At 36.7% G+C, this 26,095-nt stretch overlaps 2 protein-coding genes across 2 annotated transcripts; both read right to left on the bottom strand.

Annotated features, from left to right (window-relative positions):
- Window positions 1–3,401: 3,401 nt before the first annotated feature.
- Window positions 3,402–6,076, bottom strand: LOC117600314 (ATP-dependent DNA helicase Q5). Its single transcript, XM_034315605.2, has 9 exons — window positions 5,818–6,076; window positions 5,639–5,760; window positions 5,411–5,575; window positions 5,166–5,342; window positions 4,904–5,083; window positions 4,717–4,825; window positions 4,315–4,651; window positions 4,094–4,246; window positions 3,402–4,019 (listed from the first exon to the last, which is right to left on the bottom strand). The coding sequence occupies exons 1-9, from the start codon at window positions 5,921–5,923 to the stop codon at window positions 3,449–3,451; spliced, it is 1,920 nt and encodes a 639-aa protein (XP_034171496.2). The 5' UTR covers window positions 5,924–6,076; the 3' UTR covers window positions 3,402–3,448.
- A 6,967-nt stretch (window positions 6,077–13,043) lies between these two features.
- Window positions 13,044–25,070, bottom strand: LOC117600312 (uncharacterized). The gene is made up of 11 exons (XM_034315602.2): window positions 24,718–25,070; window positions 23,893–24,043; window positions 23,673–23,831; window positions 23,189–23,601; window positions 22,632–23,109; window positions 22,202–22,542; window positions 21,916–22,124; window positions 21,556–21,841; window positions 21,233–21,372; window positions 20,992–21,141; window positions 13,044–20,120 (listed from the first exon to the last, which is right to left on the bottom strand). The coding sequence occupies exons 2-11, from the start codon at window positions 24,013–24,015 to the stop codon at window positions 16,987–16,989; spliced, it is 5,433 nt and encodes a 1,810-aa protein (XP_034171493.2). The 5' UTR covers window positions 24,016–24,043; window positions 24,718–25,070; the 3' UTR covers window positions 13,044–16,986.
- Between the last annotated feature and the right edge of the window lie 1,025 nt (window positions 25,071–26,095).

Below are 26,095 nucleotides of genomic sequence, written 5' to 3' on the forward strand. Positions count from 1 at the left end.
ATGAAACATCGGAGCACGAAAACATAGAAGGAAGCAAAGAAGAAGATAGCAAGGTAAAGAGGAAGAACGTCACCGATGTCGAGGGGGCAGAGAGCAGAAGAATCGAGGAGGAAGAGAAAAGGATCCTGCAGTCTCTCCTCCCGTTCTCTCGCCACCCTTCTTGAGGGTGACTCTTAGAGACGTTAACTACCGTGCTATTTGAAGACATCGTCGTCGACCGACGGGACACACCGCTCGATATATCGATCCTCGAAAATTGTGCCGCGAATAGAATGCTACGTGTTCGCGGCGTTCGTGTATCTTGAAGTGGCCGCTCTTCGAGAGGGTATACATCCATATACATATACGTGCGTGAGCGCGCGCCACCACATTTCTGACCACTTCGCCGTTAAATACATGTATGTACTCACTTACACGAGGAACAGAAGTACGTGTAACGATGTGGATGAAAAGAATGTCTAGAAGGGACAGGTAAGGAACTGCTTTTCGACACCCCGCCAAGGAGATATGTTTCTGTAATGATGTCGCTATTAATGATTAATTATCATCCGGGTTACATGTAATACTGCATTTTTTATAAACTACATTAGGCCTTTTAGGTTTACCGTAAGGAGATGATGGAGCAATGGCCCAAGTCCGAATTGACCTTAGGGGCCTCATGCGGGCAAACTAAGAAGAGACAAGGGCAGAGCAATAGTCACACAGGAAAGGCGAGGACCATCCGCATAAGGCACCTAAGATCAATTCAGACTTGGGCCATTAAGAAAGTTCCTCATCCATTCTTCGCCTCTTACTTTTTGACCACTTTTTATTTACTTACACCTTGACCTCGTGACATTAACTTGAAAATATACAAATTCCTTTCCTTTTCACTGATTCTAAGTCGTAGTATCGACCAGTCGGTTTGAAAAGCGCGTTTCCACAATGCCTTGCTAATTGTTGAGTGCTGGATGTAATATGGCAACACATATGCATAGACATTGTCTCCTAAGGATTCGAAAAGAAGATCATTAAGAAAAACTGAGATTCTAAGTATATCTGTTGAATATTTTTTCAATTACCATCGCTAACGAATAGTATAACTACAAAGGCAAAGTATCATTTTCTTTAAACTTTAACAGTAGGAGGAAAAAGATCTGATTATGAATATTTCGATGCATCTTGTGACGCCATTTTTCATAGTACCGACGTCGATATTGGGGCTGGCTGCTGTTAGAAAGGAAAGAGCCGAGAAATGGATTGCTGAAGGAGTCGTTCGAGTGGTTCGCGGCATTCTACTATTCCCACTGGTGTTGCAGGCCCAATGACCTGATTGTAGAAGTAAAAAGAAGCTGCTCTCGATGGTTCGTTACCACGAGTTTCGACAGGGGGGAGATGGATGTCTGCGGTATTTTCAGAAGCGTAAAGTACCCCTATCGCCTCACTTTTAGTACAATTCATTTTCTCTACTTGTCCAACAGGGATTTATCTGTATTGGTTGCTCGTTATTTCGAACGAGCAATTTCAGCTTCAAGAGAAGTTTTTTTTTTTTTCACTCGGTTGTTAATCCTTCTTCTTCGAGAACCGAACGATCTATATGCCAACGTCTTTCCTTTGATGATAACGAGTAATTTGTTAATAACAGAGATTCTAGGGATTTGATTTTTTTTTTTTTGTGCTTTCCATTTCTTTTCTTTCGCGCTGTGTTAAGGTCCCTCGATAACAAAAAGAGATTACTGGGACAAGACCAGAGTATTATCGAATTTAATGATCTATATTTGACTCACTCGAAGAGCGCGGGAAGGAACGTTTAAAAAATCGAACTCGTCTCAAGTGGTCAGAGTGTTGTCAGCTTCTCTTCGATTACCAGCTACGAAGCATTTACGTCAAAGACTGTATGACGTCACTGAATGAGACCTGGAATATCCAAATTTTTGTCGTTACGAACCCCCCCAATATTTTGTAGAAACCCATACAGAAATAAAACGAAATCCAAATCGTGCAGACATTTCAGACACATTAACATGTGAGGTCGCATAAAATTAATCTTTTCTAGTGGAAATATGAATATTGACCATCAATTAAAAAGATCCAAAGGTACTTCATTTGTTAATTAAAACGCAGTTGATACTTCAGTTGAGCATAATTAAAAGAAAGAAGTACGATCGTGAAAACAGAATGACTTGCATAGAGGATCAATACGCCAAATTGGTAACACGATGTACTTAACTCGTTAAGTAGCAAACTATAGACGAAAACACGTTTGATATGTATGAAAAATCTTGGCAGTCTGGACACAGATGAATTACAATTTCATTTGAAAGCCGTCACGAATAAGCCGTTTGACGAATTGGTCAGATTGACCGATACACCCCTGGCAGAGTGAGAAACGAAATTAGGAAAACGATGATCCTGCGGGTAAAAGCAGGGTAGAAGACGACGATACACGTGTCGCGATGATGTTTTTGCGAACGTCAGCTGAGGTACTCTTGGTCGAGGCATGTTGAGAAGTACGGCCGGGTGGAGGGACACGGTTCAGGCTTAGCTTACCGTGGAGAAGCGTTTCGAGGTAGTTGGAGACGATGCACGATAAGCACGCCCGTTCCTCTTTCTTCTGACCTCACGCCGTTTCTATCCCTGGTGCAGCCTAACCGAGCCAAAAAGCCCTCCCTCTCCAAGCGACCGCCTGCCTATTATTTTCGACCGATTGCCAATTGTCGTGCAACTGCCGACGTAGCTGCTCCCGTTGGGTGATTCCGGTTTGCCGCATCCAGGAAACAGGACTCCTGGAACATCTTCGGGATTGTTTCATTCGATCCTGCAATTTTACTGGTTCGAATGCTTCCTTTTCTTGTATCTTATCCTCTTGCTACTTGACATTATTATTTGGTTGATGTTGCATGTGGAATAGATTTGATCCTTTCCCAGATAGTCCAGTGATTCTCAAACTGTGCTCCTCTGGAGGGTTGTGAAATTGTTCAATACCTTTACTGAAATTATGCATCTTACTCATTATTAGTGACATAGAAACACCCTTGTTTCGCGTTTGAACGTTCTAAAACATTCTAATTTGGCCGAACACATGCAACTTCAAATAAGGACATTTTTGAAAACTGGAACGTGACAGACAGGTCTAAAGACACAGGAGTGCATCATCCGGGTGTTGGTAAGAAAATCCAAAGACTCAAATACGAGTTATATCACCTGTTGCGTGAATGAGCAAGTTTGACGTTTTACGAGTATAACTCGTCGACCCAGTTTGCGTCTAGCACCGATGCGATACAAATCAATCTATTTAAAAAAATCACCTTCCATAATGATATCATAAAAATAATATTAACGATATATTTATATATTATTGCAATGGTTAACAACCGACAGCAATATCATTTCAAATAGCTTTTTATTACATATAAAAATAATTTTAGTTTCATATTTATATATTATTATATATTATTATTAGTTAACTTCACTTTTTTTTTATTTCTAATGTTATTGATTGTCTGTCTAAATTATACTTATCCATTAAATATTCTATTATTGCTTTATCACGCAACTCGCTCGCGTTTGAATTATTCTTAAGGGGTTTCATAGACTGTTTCATAACAGCCTTTTTATCCGTAACTTTTTGTATTTCAATGCTTGGTTTATTATCAGAATTTAATTTCTGTTGGTATTTGGTGTCAGCGACAACGACTTCAGGGGAGTCTCTCCTTGGAATGAGATCGCTTCTTCCGCCTACTTTTATTTTAGTAATTTTCAAAACCTTAATTCTTTTTCTGTTAGGACTTTTGATAGAATTTTTTCGTTTTACTGATTGTTTTATGATCTTGCGTGAAGAGGAACCTAGTTCTGGTGACGTCGCATCTTTCCTTACGTTATTCTTATCCACTAAAGATTGCGATGTGTATGTACACGTGTGTACTGTGCCTTCCTGACTAGTTTTGTCATTATATTGCACGATCTGTTTATTATTGTCTTTTACTTTTAATTCCTCACAATTAGTGTCTTTAATTGGCAAGTCTTCACTTATCTCACAACTGAGAATTAGAAAGCATTTATAACTTAAGTTTTTATTTATAAAACAAAAATATTTTTGTCTATGAATACTTACCTGTTGTATTTTATTCCCTCCCTACCTTCAGAAAATACGAGAAATTTAGCGGTTCTTACTTCTACTATCTCTTCATCCTTACAGACATCACAATTTCTTTTGCAAGGGGGTATTACACGCCCAAAATATTGACTAATAACCACGTGACGACATCTAAAGAGAATTAGTCTCAAGATTTAATGTACATACATACAAGGGCTTGATTAATATAAATTTCATACTTTACTAAAAGGCAATAGGATATTAATTTTTCGTATTCTTTTAATCTTTGTTTTATATGCTCTGAATCGTTTATTACATCGTGATTTTCGATAGCCATTTTCACCGACAAATATTCCTTCACGCTAAAATATATTCTGCAATGCGACAAATTATTATCCGAACGGTTTTGCATTGATTCTCTATAATACTTGGAAATATTTTCAGGTACTGTCCAATACACTGTGCATCTAATTGATTTCTTATAAATGAATCCATAACTGTATGTTGTAGTAATAACATAAGCATCACCGGATATCCACTTATTCTCGATATTACGCTGCTTGCCACGAGTCAACTCTAAAATAAATAATAGTTTTTATTTTTTTATCTAACAGCCTTGGTTCAAATTATAATATGCTCACTATGGTGGTACGCAAGCGTGGATATGCCAGAAGCATTTAACTTATTCTTTAATAATTCTGCAGTTGCTACCTCCCTACAATAAATAATGGCACAACCTTTTTGCAGAACCTAAGTGCAAATAATATATATATATATATATATATATACTTGTTATCTAATTGCACTAGAAAAACAAAACTGATTTACCTTCTGAATACTTGTTCCTAAAAACCCTAGTACTTCCACGATGAAGTTTTTAAGATGCTCAAATGGATCAGGAAGAACATCTAAAAACCATATATCATAGACTACATTGATTTTTTGCGCTGCTAATATAAATATCTTTGGGTTTTTTAGCGCTAATACTTCACAAATGTCTTTGATTACCTAACAAAAAATTTAAATATCCTATGATATAAATTTAAAAACAAGCAATAAAAAAATACTAATCAATTAATTTTTTTATTACCTCATTGGTAACTGTTGTAGTTACTACAATTTTTGGAATGCCATCATATATTTTACGAACTGCACTTATTCTTGTATAATTAGAAGTATATTCATATCCTAATTTACTTAAATAATGTGCTTCATTAAACACAATGTAAGATAATTTCTTACGTCTTTTTAATTCAAATATAAGCTTCTGTTAAAATATTTGTAAATCAATTAGTGTACAAATTATAAAAAGTAATATAACAAACAGATGTTTACCTGAAAATATGCTAGTAGAGCTATATCTGGAGTAACATACAATAATGGTATAGTAGGGGAACCTGATATTAAATTCTCTAAAATACTTCGTCTTTTACTTGGGTATAAAGTTTGATGTAACAAACACGCATTAATCTGCTTACTTCTTAAAAATTCTACTTCTTTCTAAAAAGAATAAAATAAAAAATTCCTGAATGATGTAACTTGAAAAATGACTAAAAATTTTACCTTCATGAAAGATAATTTTGGTGAATGAATAATAGCAACTTTGCCTTGTACAATGGCTGGTAATTGAAAACAAAGAGATCTACCTAAGCCTGGAGGCATAGATATGCATACAGATTGTCCACCTACAATTTTTATAAATTGTTACACAAAATTTTAATTAAAATAAGAGAAATATTAACCTTCAACGATAGCAACAGTAGCATCTTTTTGAACGGCATTTAGAAAGTTGTCATGACCAAATACCCACTGCAAAACTTTTGTTAAACTTGTTTCATCATATTTCATTGTTACATATTTTATTAAACTAATAAAAGTATTTGTCAAGAACTTAAAAGTCAACAGGAATAACTGCCCAACTTACTGCCCAAGAAAACTGAGAAGCAAAACTGGACATGTCCTCATTTTCAAGGGGTCTTCCATTTGTGCCCTGAAAACGAGCGCCATCTGCTCATCCTAGTATAAAGGGTTGCGGAGATGTAAGGGGCGCAGGGATACAAGCAATGCAGGGGTGCAAGGAACGCAAGAATGTAAGGTATAGAGGGATGTAGGAGATACAAGGCCATAAGGGATATAGAGATGCAACGTTTAATTGTGAAGGTAGATTTAGGGAAATAATAGGGAGACAAGGAAATAGAGTGAGTAAGATAGCCCACAGTTGTTTGACAGATATTTGTTTGTAAAATGTTAAAAAATGGCACTATTTCATGTTAGATATACTATTCGATAATTATTTAGTTATCGAATTATTAAATAATTCAAAATTATTTAGCTAGTTCTCTGAAATGAAATTTGTAAACGATAATCTATCGATGATCAAATGAGAAGTCAATACTCTACCGATGTAGGGATGACGCGTTCGAGATCACCCCGTTGCCTCGAGATTTCGAGGTCGATCACGTCCTCGTCCCAGAAACCCGGGGATGAGGATGCACTCTCCGTTTATCCCGCGGAAAATGGCATACTCGGCTACTTGAATTAATTATTTTGTTGCGTCAAACGTTTCACATTTTTTTAACACACTGGCTGTAATTGAATAAATGGTAGAAAATGGTAGAATGGCAGGTCATGCCCTATTCTCCTTCTCCAAAAACAATGCGTACACGTGACGATAATGTTAAAAAAGGTGAGAATTTATTTTAAAAAACAACTTCCGACACTATCTAACGATATGCAAATCGTTAGTATCCAAATCTTCAACGCCTTATAAACAGATAAACAATCGATAAACGCCAAAATTTTCAGTGGGTTTGTTCAATCAAAAAAAATAGACAAGTTCCAAGTGCAAAAATTCCGAAGTTGCACGATAATAAACAACGAATCACAGAAGGTTTGAACAAAACTCAATATGAGAATGCCTGTACGATTATCTTAAAACTTGCATACAAGATAATCCGGTTGTTCGATTCGTTTGTCAACGGTAAGTTTATGTTATCTGAATTAATACACCACATACGTTCGTAGTAAACTAATTAATCACGATCATCGTATAACTTGCTAATGTGCATTGCGTATCGGAGCTTGCGAACTCGCTTAATCCCTAGAAAAATGAAAGTTTAGAAAGTAAAAGGTATAAAAATATATGCATACGCCGCTTTACCGTCCTTCGTATCCTGTACCCCGTGGAGAACCCCGGAAAACTTCGGATTTTTCACACACACACACACACACACACGCACACCCACACACGCAGACACAACCGCGCGTTCACACGAACCTACTCAAACAAACATCGAAAGTACACTGAAACAATGATAAAAAGAGAATATGAATTTGAAATTCCACAAACCCACGTGTTTTCACTTTTGATTGAAGTTTTCATTGTTTTATGTTCCCTCTCCACGTAGCACTGGCCTCCAGAACGATGCAACTTCCGGTTATCTGTTTCGATGGGGTCTACCTTTGTACTTTTGAGTTTTCGATAGTTTTATAAATTGAGCTTGTAAAATGATTTAATAGGAAATAGTAAATCAATTAATTGGGAAAAATGTGGTTCCCATGTGACAATTATCTTTAACCCTTTACACACTGATTCTGTTAGCATTCATATGATTCCTATGTGGATATTTATTTAACATTGTTTTTTTTTAAAATTCATTGATACCGGTACACTAAATCAATAGAAAATATATTAAATATAAAACTGCAAGATTTTGGCACTGTGTTCTGGTACATGTTCGACGAAGGGTTAATATTTTATTGCAAGATTTACATATTTAGACTTACATATATCAATATTTTGATTTAAAATACATTTGTACTAGTACTCCTAATTTTGATTCAATATTTCAGTAAACTAAGATAAAACGTAATATTTAAATTCTTGAACGTATCAGTACCAGCATGGTAATAGAGATTCATTAATGCCAACAGAATGTTCTAACAATAAATGAAATGTAAAATGAAAATTTAATGTATCAAATTAATGTGTCACTAAATTATCCTAGATAAGAAAAGTAAATAATTTGTCCACTGAAACAGATAATCCGTAGCCAATCGTGATACAACACGATATAAATTCTACCCAACAAACAGCACCACTTATATTTTACAATTCTCAGGTAATAAAGTCTACGCGACTACAACGCATTCGAATAAAAAACTTTTTTTGCTTAATTCACCTCTTCGAGTGCTGCTTCTTAACACACGCCCTCGAAATGCACGATTCGACGTTAATACAAACGTTAACGTAAACCGATAGAACAATAAGCAATCGTTCGTTGCTCCAGCAAGAATGAGAAATAAGAACGTTACGAGCAGAAGCAGCACTCGAAGAAGTACTCGTGGCTTGTTACTTCGTGCTACTTTGCTTCTTCGAGTCCGGAAGACGCAGATCGCAAGCACGATTCCTGAATTTGCTCTACTTTCGTCTGTACAACTATGAAAAAAGCAACACCAGAGAAGTACTGATGGTTTTTTTTGTTGGTTTTTTTGTTTTTTAAATTCATTCAGCTATGACTCAACACTGTGTACAGTCGGTAGGAATGATATAACGTTAAATCTGTGGTGTCCTATGCAAAATTGAAAATTCTAAAAAATTACATAATTATAAAAATGTTGAAATTTTCATGCGGTTCTGTGATCGCATGGTTTTGATACAAATTGATGACACGGCACTGTTAAATTATAGCACTATATCATTTACACCGACTACACATTTTGCACCCTTTCACCCTTATTTCGTGCAACAGTTTGTGCGATCGCGTGTTCGAACCCGATTTCATGGTCCCTTCGAGATCAAGAAAATTGATGTGTTTCCAGGAACCAAAAAAGTATATCCAGAAGAAAGAATCTTGAAAGGACCAAGGAAAATCGGCACGCAGAGAAAGACACCCGCATTTTTCGCATCCTTTCTCACAAAGTAACTCGATCATCGCTCGTATAAACTGATTTCATCCGTACAAATGTATGTGACTATGCTCTGCCTTTTTTTCATTTCCTTCTTTTTGTACAAAATCTTAAGATTTCTTCTTTAATATATGGAAATTGGTCATCGAGTAAGACGAGAAGCAATCATTAAGTCCTTTCTGATAATAAAATACTCAATTTTGATTCAAGATACCTTAGCAAATAAAATATAAAACAAAACAAAAAGAAAAATATATTGGATATCAATACCAATTATAATAAGACAGTAGTGTACTTGGATATTATGAATAATTAAAGACTTGACTTTATGCTATTGAAAAATTAGAAAATTTTAATATAAAGGGTTGTATGAATGCATCTCGTATACTAGCATTAAACTAAAACATTCACGGAACAATTGCGTCATAATGTCTTCCCATTTCGTGTTTACAAAAGGCTAAATAGGATAATAGAAAAACGAAGAAAATTGCATAATGCATCGATTAAAAGGTAAGCTTCGTATTAAAACAGCAAGTTCAGCTAAATATAGTAGTAACACTCGAATCTCACGCACTGCTTACACTTAAAGAGTATAAAATGCAATTGTTTACATTGGAAGTAGAATATCTTATATTCATCACTCGGTGGTTACCAAAAAGCTACTTTACGTAATATACGAAGATACGATTAAAAACGATCGATTATCATGCGTTAATTATCATTAAAGAAATAAACAAAAGTAAAATTCAGCGATCTTATCATATCGCGTTTAGTATACTAGTACAGTGTATCAATTGAGAAAGAACAAAGACGATCAGTCGTCACATCTAAGCCACTGATTTCATGCAATCATGAAAGACTGCAATTCCCGAAAGTATTTCGTGCCAGTATCGCTCGCAGTGGCACCGAGATTGCGAGATTTTGATTTACCTGAGACAGCGCAGCCATTTTGGAAACAACCCTGCGCATCTCAAATAATCTCAAATGGATCCATTGCTATCACCAGGAAAGACCATCATATTTTCAGCACCATACGAAGGCGTTGGTGAGCTTCTCGCGTCGAGAGAGGCTCTACTCGCAGAGCTAAAGCTACTTGAACTCAAATCTTCGTAACTGGCAACAGATTGGCTGCCTCCTGAAACAAATTTGTTAAAACGCATCGTTAGAATGAAACTTTAGGTAGATTTCATTTAACAAACACCACAGCGAAAAGATTAAATTACATTCACAAGAATATATGCTTTTTATTTTTGTATTTTTATTTCTATCGTATCTTCTTTGATCTCCTTATAAATCTGATAATGTTGGATTACTTCAGTCCATAAATAAATGTTCTATGTGTCGTGTGCAATTTATATACATATATGAATTTTACAGAACATTCCGAGCATTCGATATCGCTTGATCTCTGGATTATTTGTAAATCGCAAGTGGAAAGTAGCGTTCATATTCATGCTGGTATTATAATTTTTCATTTCTCTTCATCACGTTCCTACGTTTGAACGATTAACAAAATCACCAATTCTTTGAAATTAATTTGGGACGTTAATCATTATTAGGTGTATTCAATTAAAATTACCTGGAGAGAATAAATGAGTCAATGACTACTAAAAAATATTTTTCTTTAAATAATAGATTTTGTGCAAATTATAATTCTATCTTAGCTCATTATTAACGTCCCAAATTTACAGAAAAATTTTATAGATTTACAAGTTTATATATCTCGAAACACACGATCGTAATACAAGAACCAGAATCATATAAATGATCACTATATGCTCTTTAACTAAAAGGTGATCAAATAAGTACATCATGAAAGCTGCTTAAAATATTATTTCGACACGTTTGAAATTTCGAGTTACTATTTAACATTGAATGAACTAATAGTACCATTTGTTTGATTGGCAGTAACGTATCGTTTGTTATCTTCATCGTGGAAACGATCATTGGATAATTGATAGCACGTAAAACAAACACGATATATCGTATACACATACATTGAAATACAGATACATTTCGCAATTCGTCGTGATACAATGAACTAATTTATTAACACTTTCACTGCTGCACAATTCGATGAAGTTAAAATTCTACAAGGTCCTATCACGTTATATCTCGTGATTCACATCAGCAACTGTGAATGTGTTAATGTCACTATCAATCCCCTGCCTTACGATCTCTTTTGCAACTAAATCTGTAACTAAATTTTGATATTAATAAAGAAAAGGATGACAAAACAGAAGATGTCCTATAGATGTTGTAAGACAAGGGAGTTCGATCTTACGAATTATCGTTAATTAACAATAAATATTTTACACAGAAATGTACAAAATACAGAACTTCAAGGCTGTCTATAATCCACGCGACTCTCGAAATACGATTCCTCTGGTGAGGGAATGACAAAGAAGATGGATGAGAGGGTGAGGTAGAGAAGAAACACCAAAGAAAAATTTCTTGTACTTTTCAGGTAAAGATAATCGATAATTATCGAACGATATCATTAAAAAATTCAGTGAAAAAAAAATACAACCATAGCAAAGTGTTCGACTTCGGAGATTCTTTATTTTGAAAATAATTATTCTCTCGCTAAGAGCATTGTTCATTTTACATTCAATATAGAAGAGTCACGGGTTTACAGATACATTGTACCTACATTATTAGGTAGCAGGTTCTGTAGAGATAGGTTGTCAGGTAATTTTGATTCTAACAAAATCGTTGCAATAGAAAAGAAAAATATTCTGGCTCGCAAGAAAACGCCAAGCATTGAAATATCTCTTTTTCAACAGCAATGAATGCCCTCGGTGACACTGAATTTGCTACGTCGAGGCAATCGTGTTTTTTTGTGACAATTGTTTAACACGAAATTACTACCCTCGTTAGAAGAGAAAGTATATTTATTACACCTGATTAATTGCTTAAACGTTAACCTTGTAAGTTCGTGACTCGATGTAACAAATATTGCGATTAATGCAACTTATGATTATTTAAATTAATAAATTAAGTTTTGATTAACAAACAAGTTCATTTGATGGCGATTATGGTATTTATAATATGCGTGTTGCAGGATAAAATATACTACTCGTCTAATTAATAAATAAGTCATGAGAAACATGAAGACAAGCAACATGTTTTTTATAATATAAATATTCAAGTACTTACTAAAATTGACTATATTCTTTCATGTATAATAAATTTAAATACAATTAGAAAATTATTTCTAAACACTTTTAGTGTTTCAGGAAACAGCATAATACATAATTTTGTATCTGAGTAAGCATCTTTGCTTAGAAATAAAATATAAAAAATACTAAATTACAAACATCAGCAATTGTTATTTTGTTCAAAAACATGTTAAAATCTAATGTTTTGTTAATTACGAACTATTTTTTTGTTTCGTTTAATACCAACAAACATTATCCCAACCATCTATGCTTGCAACTTAAAGTTATTACAACAATCATTGCACGATCAATAAACAAAAAAAAATAACAAAAAATGAATTAAGAGGCAGTAAATAATAATACAGTAACGATAAAATATAATACGATTAAATTAACTTGTAGCAACGATTTCGATGTTAATGATAATTCCTAAAATTTAACTTCATGAGTCAATTTCGAAACTAACATCGAACGATCTCATTCACAACTTTGATTTATAAAATTCTGCGCTTTAAAACTCCTGCATACACTCGTTAGATAACGACAATAAATAAATAAATTCCTCGAGTCAAACAAAATTCAAAAATTATGTTATAGAGAGATAGCATAGAAGGTGTCATAATCCTAGTTATGCACCTGTATAACAATGAATTAACAATTTAGGTAATGTAAAGTTAAATCTAAGTGCATCTTATTGCAACTGAATACCATTTTTCGTTACTGCTTTGCAAAATACTTGTTGAGTATTCACGTGGTTTCTCTTTTTTTTCTCTTTTTATTCTCTTTTCTATGCTTTTCTTTTTTAGCCATCACCTGTTACTCATTAGCACAACAAATATCTGTCGTTAAAAATTAGCATTGAAAGCATTGCACCTAGGAAGCTCTATGATTCTGTGACAATTCTCTTTCGATAAAAGTCTTTAAAAATAAACACGATTAAACACGTTTCTCTCGGCGTAGCAACGATACAGCGTATCACGAACATAATCACAGCACTTACGAGGACTAAAGCGACGTTAAAAGCTTTGTACTAAATCTCTCGGCTAAATCCTCGACAAAAGACCTTCTTCTCGTTTGATCAAGAAGATCTGGTCGTTCTCCATTTGTACTAGTAATGAACTCTAATGAGTTAGAGATATACGAGTAGGCTGAAAATTATAGTACAAATTAGAAAGGAAGTTAGTCTGCATGAAAGAAGACTGTACACCCAAGTGCATAGATGATTTTAATCAGCTGACTGAAAGTAAAAGGGAATAGTTGACTTCTTTTTTATTTGAACTATATTCCTACTCATTATCAATTGCAGATGAATCGAACCAATTATCAAATTTGATTCTTTTGGAAAACAAAATTATTAAAATAGCAAATGATTTAAAAAATTTTCCCTTTCTATATAATAAAAGCTTGAGACAAAAAAAGATTGCGTTTCCGAATGTACTATAATTTTTTACCTACTCTGTACATGTGTATGTATATGTATATTATATTTGTATCTATACCAGGCATGGGCACTTTGCTTGAATTTGCTCCCGGGCAATCTCGAGTACTCGTGACCGTACTACTTGCCCATGCCTAAGTTACACGAACGAACAAACGATTTGCTCTTCGATAACACGGTCTGCTATTAATTCCTTGCCTTATGATTTCTTTGAACGATCAAATACGCTAAAATCAGCTGTTCATGGCTTAAAATTAGTTATTTAGAATAGAATTAGCTGTTCGCTATAAACTAGAAGTAACTGTTCACTTCACTGTATAAAATTAACTATTCGCTGAATATATTACGTTATCCATTCGATAGAATTAGCCTTTCACTGAATGGCGAAGCAAATGAAAATAAACGATGAATTATAATAAAAATTAAATAAAAATTTCACTATTCAACGCGTAAAATGTACATTGTCATATTGTTCCCAAAATCTGTAACGCGAGTGAGGCTCGTTGCGATAAGACAAGGGTTGAACACGATAATTTATATAGAGAGATGAAAATTCAATTAAACGAAGTCGAAGGTCTTCATCGAAGCTGATCCCTTTTTACTTTCTAACTTTTTTCTTAACTGGCTCGTTTTCCGAAAAGTCTCCTCTACGTAGAATAATTTAATTAAAAGATAGAAATAATTAATTTGAAAAATTGCTTTGAAGATACTCGAAATTTGATAAATTCTAATAGCATCGACGTAAGGACATTAATAATTTCAAAAATTTTCATTGTGGAACACTAAGCGCCACGAAAATCTAATACACAGCCGTAATTTCGACTAATAGTAAGGGACTTGATCCAATGATTTAAAGTTAACTTGTTGCACTATCAAAACACAAAATAAATTGAAAAAAACTTGATGAACGAGGCACGAGAATACATATACAGGTGTACCTCGACAGTAAATTAAAAAATGATCTAGCACGCTGAAACAAGATCCCGTGTTAACGCAAAGTATACAAAGAGAATCTTGTTCCTTTTTTTTTCTTTTTTAAGTTCTTGCTAATATACAATGCAAGAACGTTATATGTTACACAACAAACGTTCAATATGCATTACGAATTTACACGATCAAAGGTCTTACGATAAATATATCTATGGTGAATTTTCACCTGTTTCACATGATTTTCATGACAATTCAACTGAAATCCTTTGGATTTAAAATAATTTCCCTTGAGACAACATTTCAATTATTTTTCTAACTCTACACACATTGTGTGTGCATATACAGGGTGTTAAAAAATACCCTGAAGACCTCTACACCGCTGGATAGATCACGAAAAATCGAAGTGAAAAGTTCTGTAGCATTTTTCGATGGGATCAGTAGTTTAGCCACATTTCGTTGTTGAAAGATTGACCAATCAGCGCGCACCTTGAGTGGCAAAACTCGCGGAGTAGGAGACTCTCGGCGCATGCGTAAGCGCGACGCTCAGCCGGTGACAGAGAAGGTTAGTCTCCTACTCCGCGAGTCTTGCCACTCAAGCTGCACGCTGATTAGTTAATTTTTTCAGTTTTCAACAACGAAATGTGGCTAAACTATTGATCCCATCGAAAAATGCTACAGAACTTTTCACTTCGATTTTTCGTGATCTATCCAGCGGTGTAGAGGTCTTCAGGGTATTTTTTAACACCCTATAGAGTCCGCGAAATACAATTTCAGTTTAATACTTGTACACTAATCATTTTCAATCGTGTTCATTATTACCACGAATGAATTCATTTCGTTACAAGAGAAAAGTGTACGAAACCTACTGCTAATTGCTTCTCGATCGACTGGACAATAGAGAACGAGTTTGAATACACATTTAACCAGCTCTTGCCGAAAGGTTAAACCAAAATCATAAAATGCCCGAGGAAATGGCTAAGAAATTTTCATTCGTTTGACACGGTGCGGTTGAAAAGCTATCAGAATTCTTCGAATGAATTGCTTGTGATCCATTAATTCATATGGCTTTCACGGAAAGCATGTCCCGATGACGTACGAAACGGGAAATTACATTGAAATCATCGATGAACGTTCAATAATATTTTCAGAAACCCTATTTCAATTTTGTCATATGGCCAATTTTGTATTCTAAAATTTCGTGTCTCAAAGAATTATTCGTGAAACAAATATATTTTCTAGAAACGTTATCGATGATTACGATGTAAGCCTGAATTAGACAGTTTGTAAGTACGTCATCAGGTGTCTTTGTGCAACTGAAACATGTAATCGCTATCGTGGCCACGTATGATAGTACAAACGAAAGGTAGTCACCGTGAAAAAGTGTCTAACCAATTACCGATAAACCAGGCATGCACATAAAGTTGCCCATGCGAACACCCGTGCTTTTTCGCGGGCATCGTAACAATGATCGATCGTAATAAAGCTAAAACCACACTTTTCGTATGCACCACACGGATTAGATTGATTCGACGACATAAGACGGTCGAAACAGAAATATATCGCTATGAAACTATTCGAAACACAGACGGTGTTTTTTGTTTCTTTGTCCTTATATCTGTTAAATATATAATATGATATAGAAGTTTCAAAAGTTTCTACGTGTCTCTATTTTAGTTCCTACATTTTTTCTGTTTTCTGTCCTTTTTTTTTATTTAATTCGTTTTCTACATTCCACTGGAATGCAATAGGACGTACATGGTACAGTACAGCCTTGCCCTTTAATATCATCTTAGAAAACTATATCGAGCGTCTTACATGATATTCGTACTTTTTATATGTAGTATTCTTACATTTATTCGTGCTGATATCAGTTTCAGCTCACGATATGAGAATACTTTAATTAACACTTAATCGACGGGTCCGATAAACTTAAGCGCTAGACACTTTTCAGTCAACAGAAAGAATAAATTTAGACTTACACGAAAGTCTGAAAGGAATACCGGATACCACCAATATTGCTCTCCCGCTCCTATGTTAGCTTCATCTCTTCCTAGACGCCTCGAGTTTAGGCGACGGCCACTAGGTGTCTTTTGGGCCTTTGTTTCTCGCTAGTGATCGACAGGGAATCATTCAACTTACGATATAAGAATGATGAAAATTAGCATCTCAGACGTCTAAAATTTTAGTGACCGGTCGTTCAAGCGCTGAATCAATGCATTCTCTCTAATCGGTATTTCAACAATATTCAGCCTATGCGGAAATTATTTTAGAAAATATTCTCAAAAATATGAAATCTGTTGCTGTTGCCGAATTAAAACGCCCCTTACAAATGATATCGTTTCTAAGATGATTTAATGAGACGAGAACTGGACAAAGTTCTCGACTCCGTACTTCTGCTAATCGGCTCCTGTCATTTGCATCAGGAATATGTAAAGGGCAAGACTGGCCTTAGGTACATCCATGCAATCCTCTACTCATCTGCGTTTTTTTTTCTTCGACCTGTTGCCCTTCTTAGACGTGGCGCAGACGGAGGACGAGCCACTCGTCGCGCTTCTCTCCACGGTTTCACTCTTCAAGTAATCACCCTCGGCATTCGTGAACACAACGTTCGCGTTCATCTCGTCCGAGGAGCTCGAACGCTCTGGTACGATCTCCTGCTCAGAGTCGCTTTTCTTTTCCGTATCTCGTTCAGGTTCCGAGGAATCTTCCTTCAAGAATATAGGATCGGCGTAATTCTTATTCTCGTTCAGAGCTTCCTCGACGATTTCGCTCAAAGTCTCAAACTTCGAAGGCTTTTCTTTCTCTTCCAAGAAAGGCGGATTAACCGATGTAGGCTTCGAAGTATTTGCGCTTTCCTTCTCTTCTAAGGGAACTCGATCAACCGATGAATGTTTCGAAGACTTCGCGTTTTCTTTCTCTTTTAAGGAACCTCGATCCATCGAGCTCGAGGCCTTCGAAGGTTCTTCGGAGGGTACAGCGGCTAAATTTTCATAGTTCTTCTCCGAAGATTTAAATTTCTGATTGGAGTCGATCTCCAAAGAATCTGAAGGATCTACCTTCCTACGAGCCTTTTCTTCAGAACTTCGTAGTTGCGAAGTTGATTCCGAACCTTTCTTCTTCACGATCGAGCTCCAAGAGCCTGGCTGAGCAGAAGACTCCTCCACATTCGTCTCTATTAACTCTTTTAATTGCTCGATCATCAAGGAGGGTTTAGACGAGGACTCGACGCGTTTACGAGAAGTTTTCTTTTCCTCAATGGTCGGTTCCTCTGCAACTGGATCGACGTCAATGTCCTTACCTTCGTGCTCGGTACTCTTCTTCTTTACAATAGAACTCCAAGAAATGTCCGTCTGCACTGCAGGCTCTTCGAAATCTAACTCTGTTACAGCCTCACGAAGCTTCTCGATCACCTGTGAGTTCGTCCTCGACAGAGACTCGTGCACCTTTCTCTTGATAGAGTCAATCTTCTCCAAAATAGGAGTACGTTTCACCGTCTCTACTGTTTCCATTGCATCTCCGGTTTTGACAGGTTTATCCTCCTCTGATCGCATTTCCGACTCCGCAACTGGAGAACCGCTTTTCTTCTTCACAACGGCGCTCCAAGAAACTTCGGGAATTTGTTCCTGATTCGATTCCCTAACAGTTTCTTCAACAGCCTTCGAGGACTCGACTGGTACCTCCACGGTACTCTGTACGGTGCTTTCAACATACGGCTTTTTGTTTTTTCGAGATTTTCTCGAGCGAGTTCCAACTTCGGGTCCAGGCAGAACCTGGCATTCTGGAGCAGGTGTTAACTCGGTGAAGATCTCCATCTCGGCCTTCTGCATCGCGTCGATATCGATGATCTCGATTCCAGCTTGAGATCGTTTTGGAACATTGGAAGGTGAGGTTTTAGCGGATCGAGTCTTCGCTGTTCGCAGAGGGCTCGTACTTTCAAACGTTTCTTTCAGGGTAACGCATTCTTCAGGGTCCTCCTTCTTCTCTGCGCCTTTGTTCTTCCAGCTTTCGACTGGCTTGAAAATCACCGTCACATCAGCCGCTGAGGTATCGCTCTCTATTACCACGATATCCTTCGTCTTCTTTGAACTCTTAGATTTCGATAATTGCTCGTCTTGCGGTTTCTTCTTTTCGGGAAAATCCCTATCCTCGTCGAAACACACGTCGGAATGCTGAATGTGCTCCATGTCGTCGTCAGATGACACTCGTTTACTTTTGGTTGTAGCCGAGTCAGAATCGCTGGCTTCTTTCAAATCCTCCTTGCATGTTCTACTAACAGCCTCGACCAGCTCGGATGAATGAATATACTCCAAATCGTCGTCGGATATGGTGTTCTTGCTGTTCTTTCTCTGCAGAAAGGGCGAAGAACCCGTGCAACTGATATCCGTGTACTTGGTGCTGTCGATGCACTCGGATTGAGGCAATTCGGAAGTGTGGATATGCTCGATGTCTTCGTCGGATTGAATCAAAGTACTGTCCTTGCCGCAACTAGAGGTTTCCACTATGTGATACTCACTGGAGCTGAATTCATCAGTTGAGTCTGATGGTGGTGATTTGTATTTATCTACCTCTTTAATCGTTACATCAACGTTGATCACTGATTTAGGATCATCGTTACTACCACCCTCTTCTCTTATACGTTCCAGCTCCATAATCGGTTCCGCTCGTTTTCCTGCAAGCTTACTTTCTATATTGGATTCCACTTTTGGTTCCTTGCAATCTTGGCTCGTGGAAGACTTTAATTTCCCTTTGGACTTTCCTCCAGTCTCTTTCACCGACTCTTTATCGACTGTTTCCTTGTCGTAGCTTTTTCTCTTAGAGCTAGAATTATTTTTAGATTCCTCGCAAGTTGTATCCTCGATCACGATACTGTCCTCCTGTTCCTTGAGGACGTACTTTTTAACCGATGTTTTGGTCTCGGCCTTAGATCCATCTCCTCCTGACCTCTTCGCAAGCTTCTCCGACTCGTAAAGCTTCTTGCTTTCCGCCTTAGAATGGGTCGAAACGCTTCTCCTCCCGTGAGCCAGTTTATTTTCCATCAACACGACACTGTCATCGTCGCAGTTCATCACGTACTGTGCCTCGGACATGCTCTTCTCGTGTGCACCTCTGCCTGCTCTCTTATCGAATCTCTTACACCAAACAGCCTGTTTAACCTGGGTCATAGGGCTACTGGGTATCTCACCCTGTTCGACGCAGAGACTCAAACTGGTAGGCACGTCGTGAAAGGCTTCCTCTTTCTCGAAGTCGATGCCTCCTGGTTCCCCGATGGCTGCGATCTCGACACAGAGAGCCTTCCTCTCTTTAACCTCGCGAATATTCTCGTCGGGTACACTGTCTATCGCAGGCTCGCTAGCTGAACGCATTTCAGCGCAGATCTCGGTCAGGTCGCGCAGAGTTTGACTCTCTGGCTCGAGATCGCCGAGAGATGCCGGACCCTCTTCGGCACACACGCTCCTAGGTGGCTCCGGCACGTAGCTCTCCTCCACGGAGTCAAACTCCTGACTGGAGTTTATGTCCTCCTCGTCGGCTGACACGGTAATCACGGTGCCCAAAGGGTTGACGACTTTAGTTACCGGTTGACCCACCCTCTCAAATACCGATCGCCTCCCTAGTAACAGAAAAAGCCGTTGGCAGGTATCAATATCGAGTCAAGTGTCTCTCCCTCGCTTTGTGATCTCTATCAGATTTCTGTGTCTCTCACTTGAACTGGTGTTTATGTGTCAGTGGTTAACAGTGTCTTTTGAATACATCTTTCGTTCATCTACTTTCAACGCAGTATAGAAATTGTCGAAAATATATGAAGAAAATAGTGTGTGAGAGAACATGAAATCAAGTAACGTTTTGGTCGAGTTTTCACACTGCACACCACAAAAACGCAAACTTTGTGTGTCACAATCATCTCGAAATAAAACAAGGTGTATCTTGTTTTTTTGAACCATATGGTGAAATGTATATGCTCGTTGAAATTTCGAGCAAGAGGAAGAAATTCTTATGGGATTAGTGGGCTGTATGCAGCCTTTCAATTGTTTATCTCGACGTAAAGGATAGACGTTGAGATAATGTATCTGCTGTTAGTGATTAGATGTAATACATCATTAAGGGGAGGGTGGGAACGGAGATACCTGCCTCTGGCCAGTTCTGTATCCACACAAACTTACAATCTAACAATCATCCATCATTAAATGCAGAAAGCAGAAGCATCGTATCTCTCTCTCTCATTCTCTCTCTTTCTCTCATTTTTTGGATACGTGCTCACAATCATAAGTTTGATCAAATAAATGACGAATTAATTTTAATTTCCATTTGAAAGAATTCAGTAATTATAGACTTTTAATTGAAGCTGTAGAAAATGTTTTCGCTGTTGTTACCGATTCTCGCAACGTATGAGAATGATGTTAAAGTATCGACAAGTGGGATATGCCGGGATTAAATTCTTCTACTTCAAAGCAAAGCGTCACACGTCTCGCGTAATCACTTACCTGGTGCACGATGAGGTGCGATAGATGTTTCTAGCATAGCCTCTGCCAAATCTTCTCTCAACTGATTCTCACCACCTCCGACCCCAGTATTTTCACTATCTAACGAATCGCCATATGCTTCCACGAATCTTGGAGATTGCTCGTAACTGCCTAAAAAAATATTAAAAAGAAAATATCACGTGAATGAGCATGCCGTAAATAATAGTTAAGTGTACAAAGGTCGCAGTACATTTTAACTTACTTCCTGATCCATCGATAACCACAGGTACCAATGATCTAGACGCAGCATGCGGCATGTTAACCGGATTCGATCTTGCTGGTCGAGAACCACCAGTTATTCCTATTTCGACTGCCTCCGCTTCAACCAAATTCACGGGAGCTCTGCCATTAATACAAACTTTTATTGATATAAACTTTAATTGAATAACGTATACACCGCGAACAGTAATTCGTGGTATAAGTGAAGTTAACGAGATTCTACCCTTAAGCTATAGAACATGTCTAACATCATTTTCACCACAAATTACAGTCCACGATATATATTAAACATTTACAGAAACTAACCCGCTGGTTGCATTGTAAGTTTTAAAGACAAACTGAGGACCCATCCAAAGTCGCCTATGCGGACCAGCGTGTGTTACAATTTCTACCTGACTTAACCAACGATCCTCTGCTAAATCACCGTCTTGAACGTCTTTTGGTATAGTATTGACACTCAACAAAGCGCTAGAGGGTGACAAAGGTGGCACAATTTCTAAGGAGTTTGGAGATCTTAAAAGAGGCCATTGGCCTTTAGCTTCAACTTCTAATTCTATCATCGTATCGTCACACACTTTTTCCTTTGGTACACCTAAGTTGTATATTATTAATTGATCAGTATCAACGCGAATGTTAATATCAAATTTTTGACTACATTTGATTTACCTGCAGCTGGTTTTGGTTCTAAATCGTATTGTATCAGGTTTCCGTGGCACGCCATGATAAACAAGGAATCAACTGCTCTTTTCATAACTTTCGCAGTAGATTCTCTTTGTGCATACATCCAAGCACGTGGTGGTGCAAAACAAGCACATATTTTTAATGGTAACGTTCCACTATCGTCTGAGTGTAATCGTTGTCTTTGCTGCGGCCTACTATATTATACAAAATATGAATATTTAATTAATAATGTTTGTACAAGCAATAAAACTTAACAATGGATAATCATTACCTCTGTTGAACTTGACTATTTACGTGGTTCAACGAAGAAGGTTGCCGTATCTGTGCCAAAGGATGTAAAATGGTCGGATGAGGATACGGGGGTAATCTTGGATTAGAATAGGGGTACACTGATAAAGGTAATTCTGTATGAGACACAGGGGAATGAGATCTGGTGCCATCGTCCATTAAACCAGCGCTTCTATGAAATCTTGAAAGTCTATTTACAACATGAGGTGTGGAATGAGTTCGTATTCCTACCGGTCCTCCGTATGGTGCAACCGGGAAAACGTGGGTAGTACCCCGTACAGTTGAAATTGCGGCCCAACGAGTATCACTCGAAAACACCATATCCTGTTGTGTGATAACATATAAATCATAGTATCTATAAGCATCAAATTTTAAGGTGTTAAATGTTGAATAGTTCATTGAATGATAAACACCTGCACTTTCGCAGTAGTATCCCCGCGATGTAAAATATATAAATGATGTACGGCTGTCAAAGTGGGGCCACCTGGATGCGGTTGAATCCTAAATACATGAAAATCATGCCCCCTTTTGTCAGCAGTCATTAATAGTGCACCGCTTAAATCAAAGGTCATGGCAACGATTGCATCACTATGGGCAGTAAAATGAGCAACTACAGTCTCTATATTCGCGTCATCCAACTCTTTCTCTTCTTTTGCAGCTTGGAGATCTAATATCGTGATCACCCCTGGCTGGGTCACGTCACTGCCCGTATTGTTGATGACCACTGGCGATACCGAATTACCAGTTAAGCTCGAAGCAACAGTCTCTCCTAATCCTCGTAAGCCTTTGCCCAAAGATTTCGCCGCGTAAAGAACAGTCGCGGTATAACTTTGAACTCCTTCGCCTTCGCAACCACCGCTGCTTCTTTTTGCTGGTAACAACTTCTTTTCGCTACAAATAATATAAGAAATTTTATTTTTCAACTTGTGCCGATTGTATCGGTCCGAAAGCCGATTTCTGACATTCTCACCTATAAGCAAGCCATCTTGTTCCTAAAGCGACAGGATTTGGATTTGGACCAGGACTGGCATAACAGGTAGTAACTGTTAACACATCCTCCAATGTTCTAGCATCGAATACAGCGATTTTTTCTAAAAATGTTACCACTATGGATCGCTTATTTGCCAAAATATCGCAAACAGGATTTTTAAATTTGATGCTTTTAACTTGTTCCCCAGTTTTTAATGAAATGAAGCTAATATTGCAAAATTGTGGTCCAGGTCCAGCTGAATCACATACTGCTACCATTGGCCGTTTCGACTCAAACAGATCGGCATGTTCGTCGTCAGTCTTTGGATTTGGTAAAATTCGCAGAGTACGAACCACTCCTTGTCGCCATGATAACACTTCCGTTGCTTCGCCTGTTGCCGTTATTAACCAGACCTGTATAAACCAAAATATTATTTATATTTTAGCAAATTAAAATAAAAAAACAATAGATAAAGATGTCAAACCTGGACTCCAGTTGTATATCCAAGCACCAATAATAAAGGTGGTGTGTTAGAGCCCTCATTGTAATCTGGATACAGGGCTGCATCATTAATGTCTGCATACTCAAATCTTGCCCACGATATAGACTCTTTGTTCTCAGAATTTGGTGTGCCAGCATAAGCCTACACAAACAATATAAATTAATAAAAAATTATTAAAGATATGATTTCTTAAGAAACTAACCTGTGGAACAATATCATTAATAATTCCTGCAACACTGTCTATAATTGATCGATCAACTATTGGTTGAGGTGATACAACTTGAACTCCTTTATGCACACCACGTCTTGGAGAGTCTGCAGACATTTTCTTTTCCCAAACTTAATCTTTGTACCTGTAAATATTAAAACAATTAAAATATACAAATCTAAATCGGATACTTCAATAAAAAAAAAAAAATGCAATAATATGAAAGAATTTATACATATTACATGTTTAATATTTATTTATATAAACATTTAAATATATGCAACATACATATTTCTATTAATAATAACAACATATAACGGAGGAAAATCGTACGAATCGAGGAATTAATAACAAATCGGAAATAATACAACTATAAAAACAATTATTATTTGCATAAAGATATTTCTGAATTATTATCTGTACATCTGATAATACATAAATGAGTAAGAAGAAAGTAGTGGGAGAATTTATTCTGCCTGTTAAAGAATATTACACAATCGAATACAGCTGTTCGTCGTGTATGTTCAGGGACGATTAATAAAAGGCAAATACAAACGTCAAAAAAACAACAAAACCAACATTTGAATGATTATTGTTCGAAAACCAAATACAAATACAGATACAAATATATCATATTTTAACAAAATAAATACACTGACATTAAAAAAACGACCCTGACACTCGGTCGAACAAAGGGGTAGGAGATAGTGTTCTCACACATAGCTATCGCTTCTATTGATGTTCTTGATACTCATTTACGGAAAGATATCTATGGCTTAATCGTTCTTGATATAACACAAAACATAGTTTTCAATTTACCTCGCCATAAAACTGTATTTTCATACTGGGAAGTTCGCCATCTCTGAGACGACCTTCTACTGCGTCATTCTCTGAGTGACTGATACAACACAACCAGAAAACGATAATGATGTCACCCCGCCCGCGAAACGTCAATCTTCTTCTTCGAAATATCAAACTCGTCGGTAAAATACCTAGTTACCAGAAATTATTAGACCCGTTGTCTGTTCCGACGGACCGACGAGGATATTCCAAAACGTCGTTCGTTAAAAGGTATCACGTATCATAACTACAACAACGGTCTGTTTCGCTAGAAATACGAAAACAATAATCAGCTGATTCAGATAAGGAAATGGTAGGAAAGGAGGGGAGATCAAGAGAAAAGTGAACCACGAACCCTGATACTTGCGATATGTAAAAGATAGCTAGATGGCATAATCAACATTTAAGTTGTATTTTTACTTTTATTTATGAATTAGTTTTTCATTTCAATAGTGCACACATACATTTATTCGAACTGATTCAAACCTAACCAAAATTTGCTTTTAAATTTCAAGGTATATTTATATATTAAATAATAGTAACTTGTTTAAACATATTAAAAGAATTGAAATAATATTGTTCTAAGAAGAAAGTTAATTGTTTAAATATATGTGTAATCAACAAATTTTATTGATTATTATATTGGTAACACTGCATCAGTTTATCTTCTGATACAATTTGAGAAGCTATGATTCCACACCTTTTCTCAGCAGTATGTCTTGGATAAAATTAAACTAAGTGATTTTATAAGTAGGAAACAACATAAAAATGATATGCATCTGATATAACTAAACCCACTACTAAACAATCGTAAATATAGTTGCATTAGTCAATAGAGATGCGTTCATTATTACACCGCCAGAGGTATATCCGTGGAAAAACAACTCGATATTAGCGCCACCTATGGAAATACAACATTTAAATCGAAGCGCTATATGCTTCGGAAATTCATAAAAAGTGAACATTATATTCTTAAAAGCGGTAATATCGATTGAGCATTTTTATGTTGCATGTTCCTTCGTAATGATGTTATTATCTAGCAATCAGAAATAAAATTGATGGACCCAAATCTCATAAGAAATTGCAGATAATTCCCGAACATTGCGTGTTACGAATTAAAAATTCATACACGAAGATAATTTTACATTAACAGATTTGTATACAAGGGAAGAGAAATTATCTTACGTCGACTTAATGGATAGAATGATTAAATTCCTGCCTTTGACAGAACTTTCATGTAGCTATACAAGCAGTTCGATAAATCGTTCTAGTTTGTAAAGCAGAACATCGATACAACACAGCTGTAATTACGGAATTCAGTGTAAGATTAATATTTCATGTTGCTGGCAATACATAG

The sequence above is a fragment of the Osmia lignaria genome, chromosome 15, assembly GCF_051020975.1.
Source record: "Osmia lignaria lignaria isolate PbOS001 chromosome 15, iyOsmLign1, whole genome shotgun sequence".
NCBI classification, from domain to species: Eukaryota; Metazoa; Arthropoda; class Insecta; order Hymenoptera; family Megachilidae; genus Osmia; species Osmia lignaria.

Excerpts from the sequence above, each read along its gene's own strand:
- LOC117600314 (XM_034315605.2), bottom strand. The coding sequence starts at position 5,923 with ATGAAATATGATGAAACAAGTTTAACAAAAGTTTTGCAGTGGGTATTT. Across the intron at positions 5,576-5,638 it reads CAAAATTATCTTTCATGAAG|AAAGAAGTAGAATTTTTAAG; the intron begins GTAAAATTTTTA and ends TATTCTTTTTAG. Across the intron at positions 4,652-4,716 it reads CACGCTTGCGTACCACCATA|AGTTGACTCGTGGCAAGCAG; the intron begins GTGAGCATATTA and ends TATTTATTTTAG.
- LOC117600312 (XM_034315602.2), bottom strand. The coding sequence starts at position 24,015 with ATGTCTGCAGACTCTCCAAGACGTGGTGTGCATAAAGGAGTTCAAGTT. Across the intron at positions 23,832-23,892 it reads TTAATGATATTGTTCCACAG|GCTTATGCTGGCACACCAAA; the intron begins GTTAGTTTCTTA and ends TTGTTTGTGTAG. Across the intron at positions 23,602-23,672 it reads GATATACAACTGGAGTCCAG|GTCTGGTTAATAACGGCAAC; the intron begins GTTTGACATCTT and ends TGGTTTATACAG.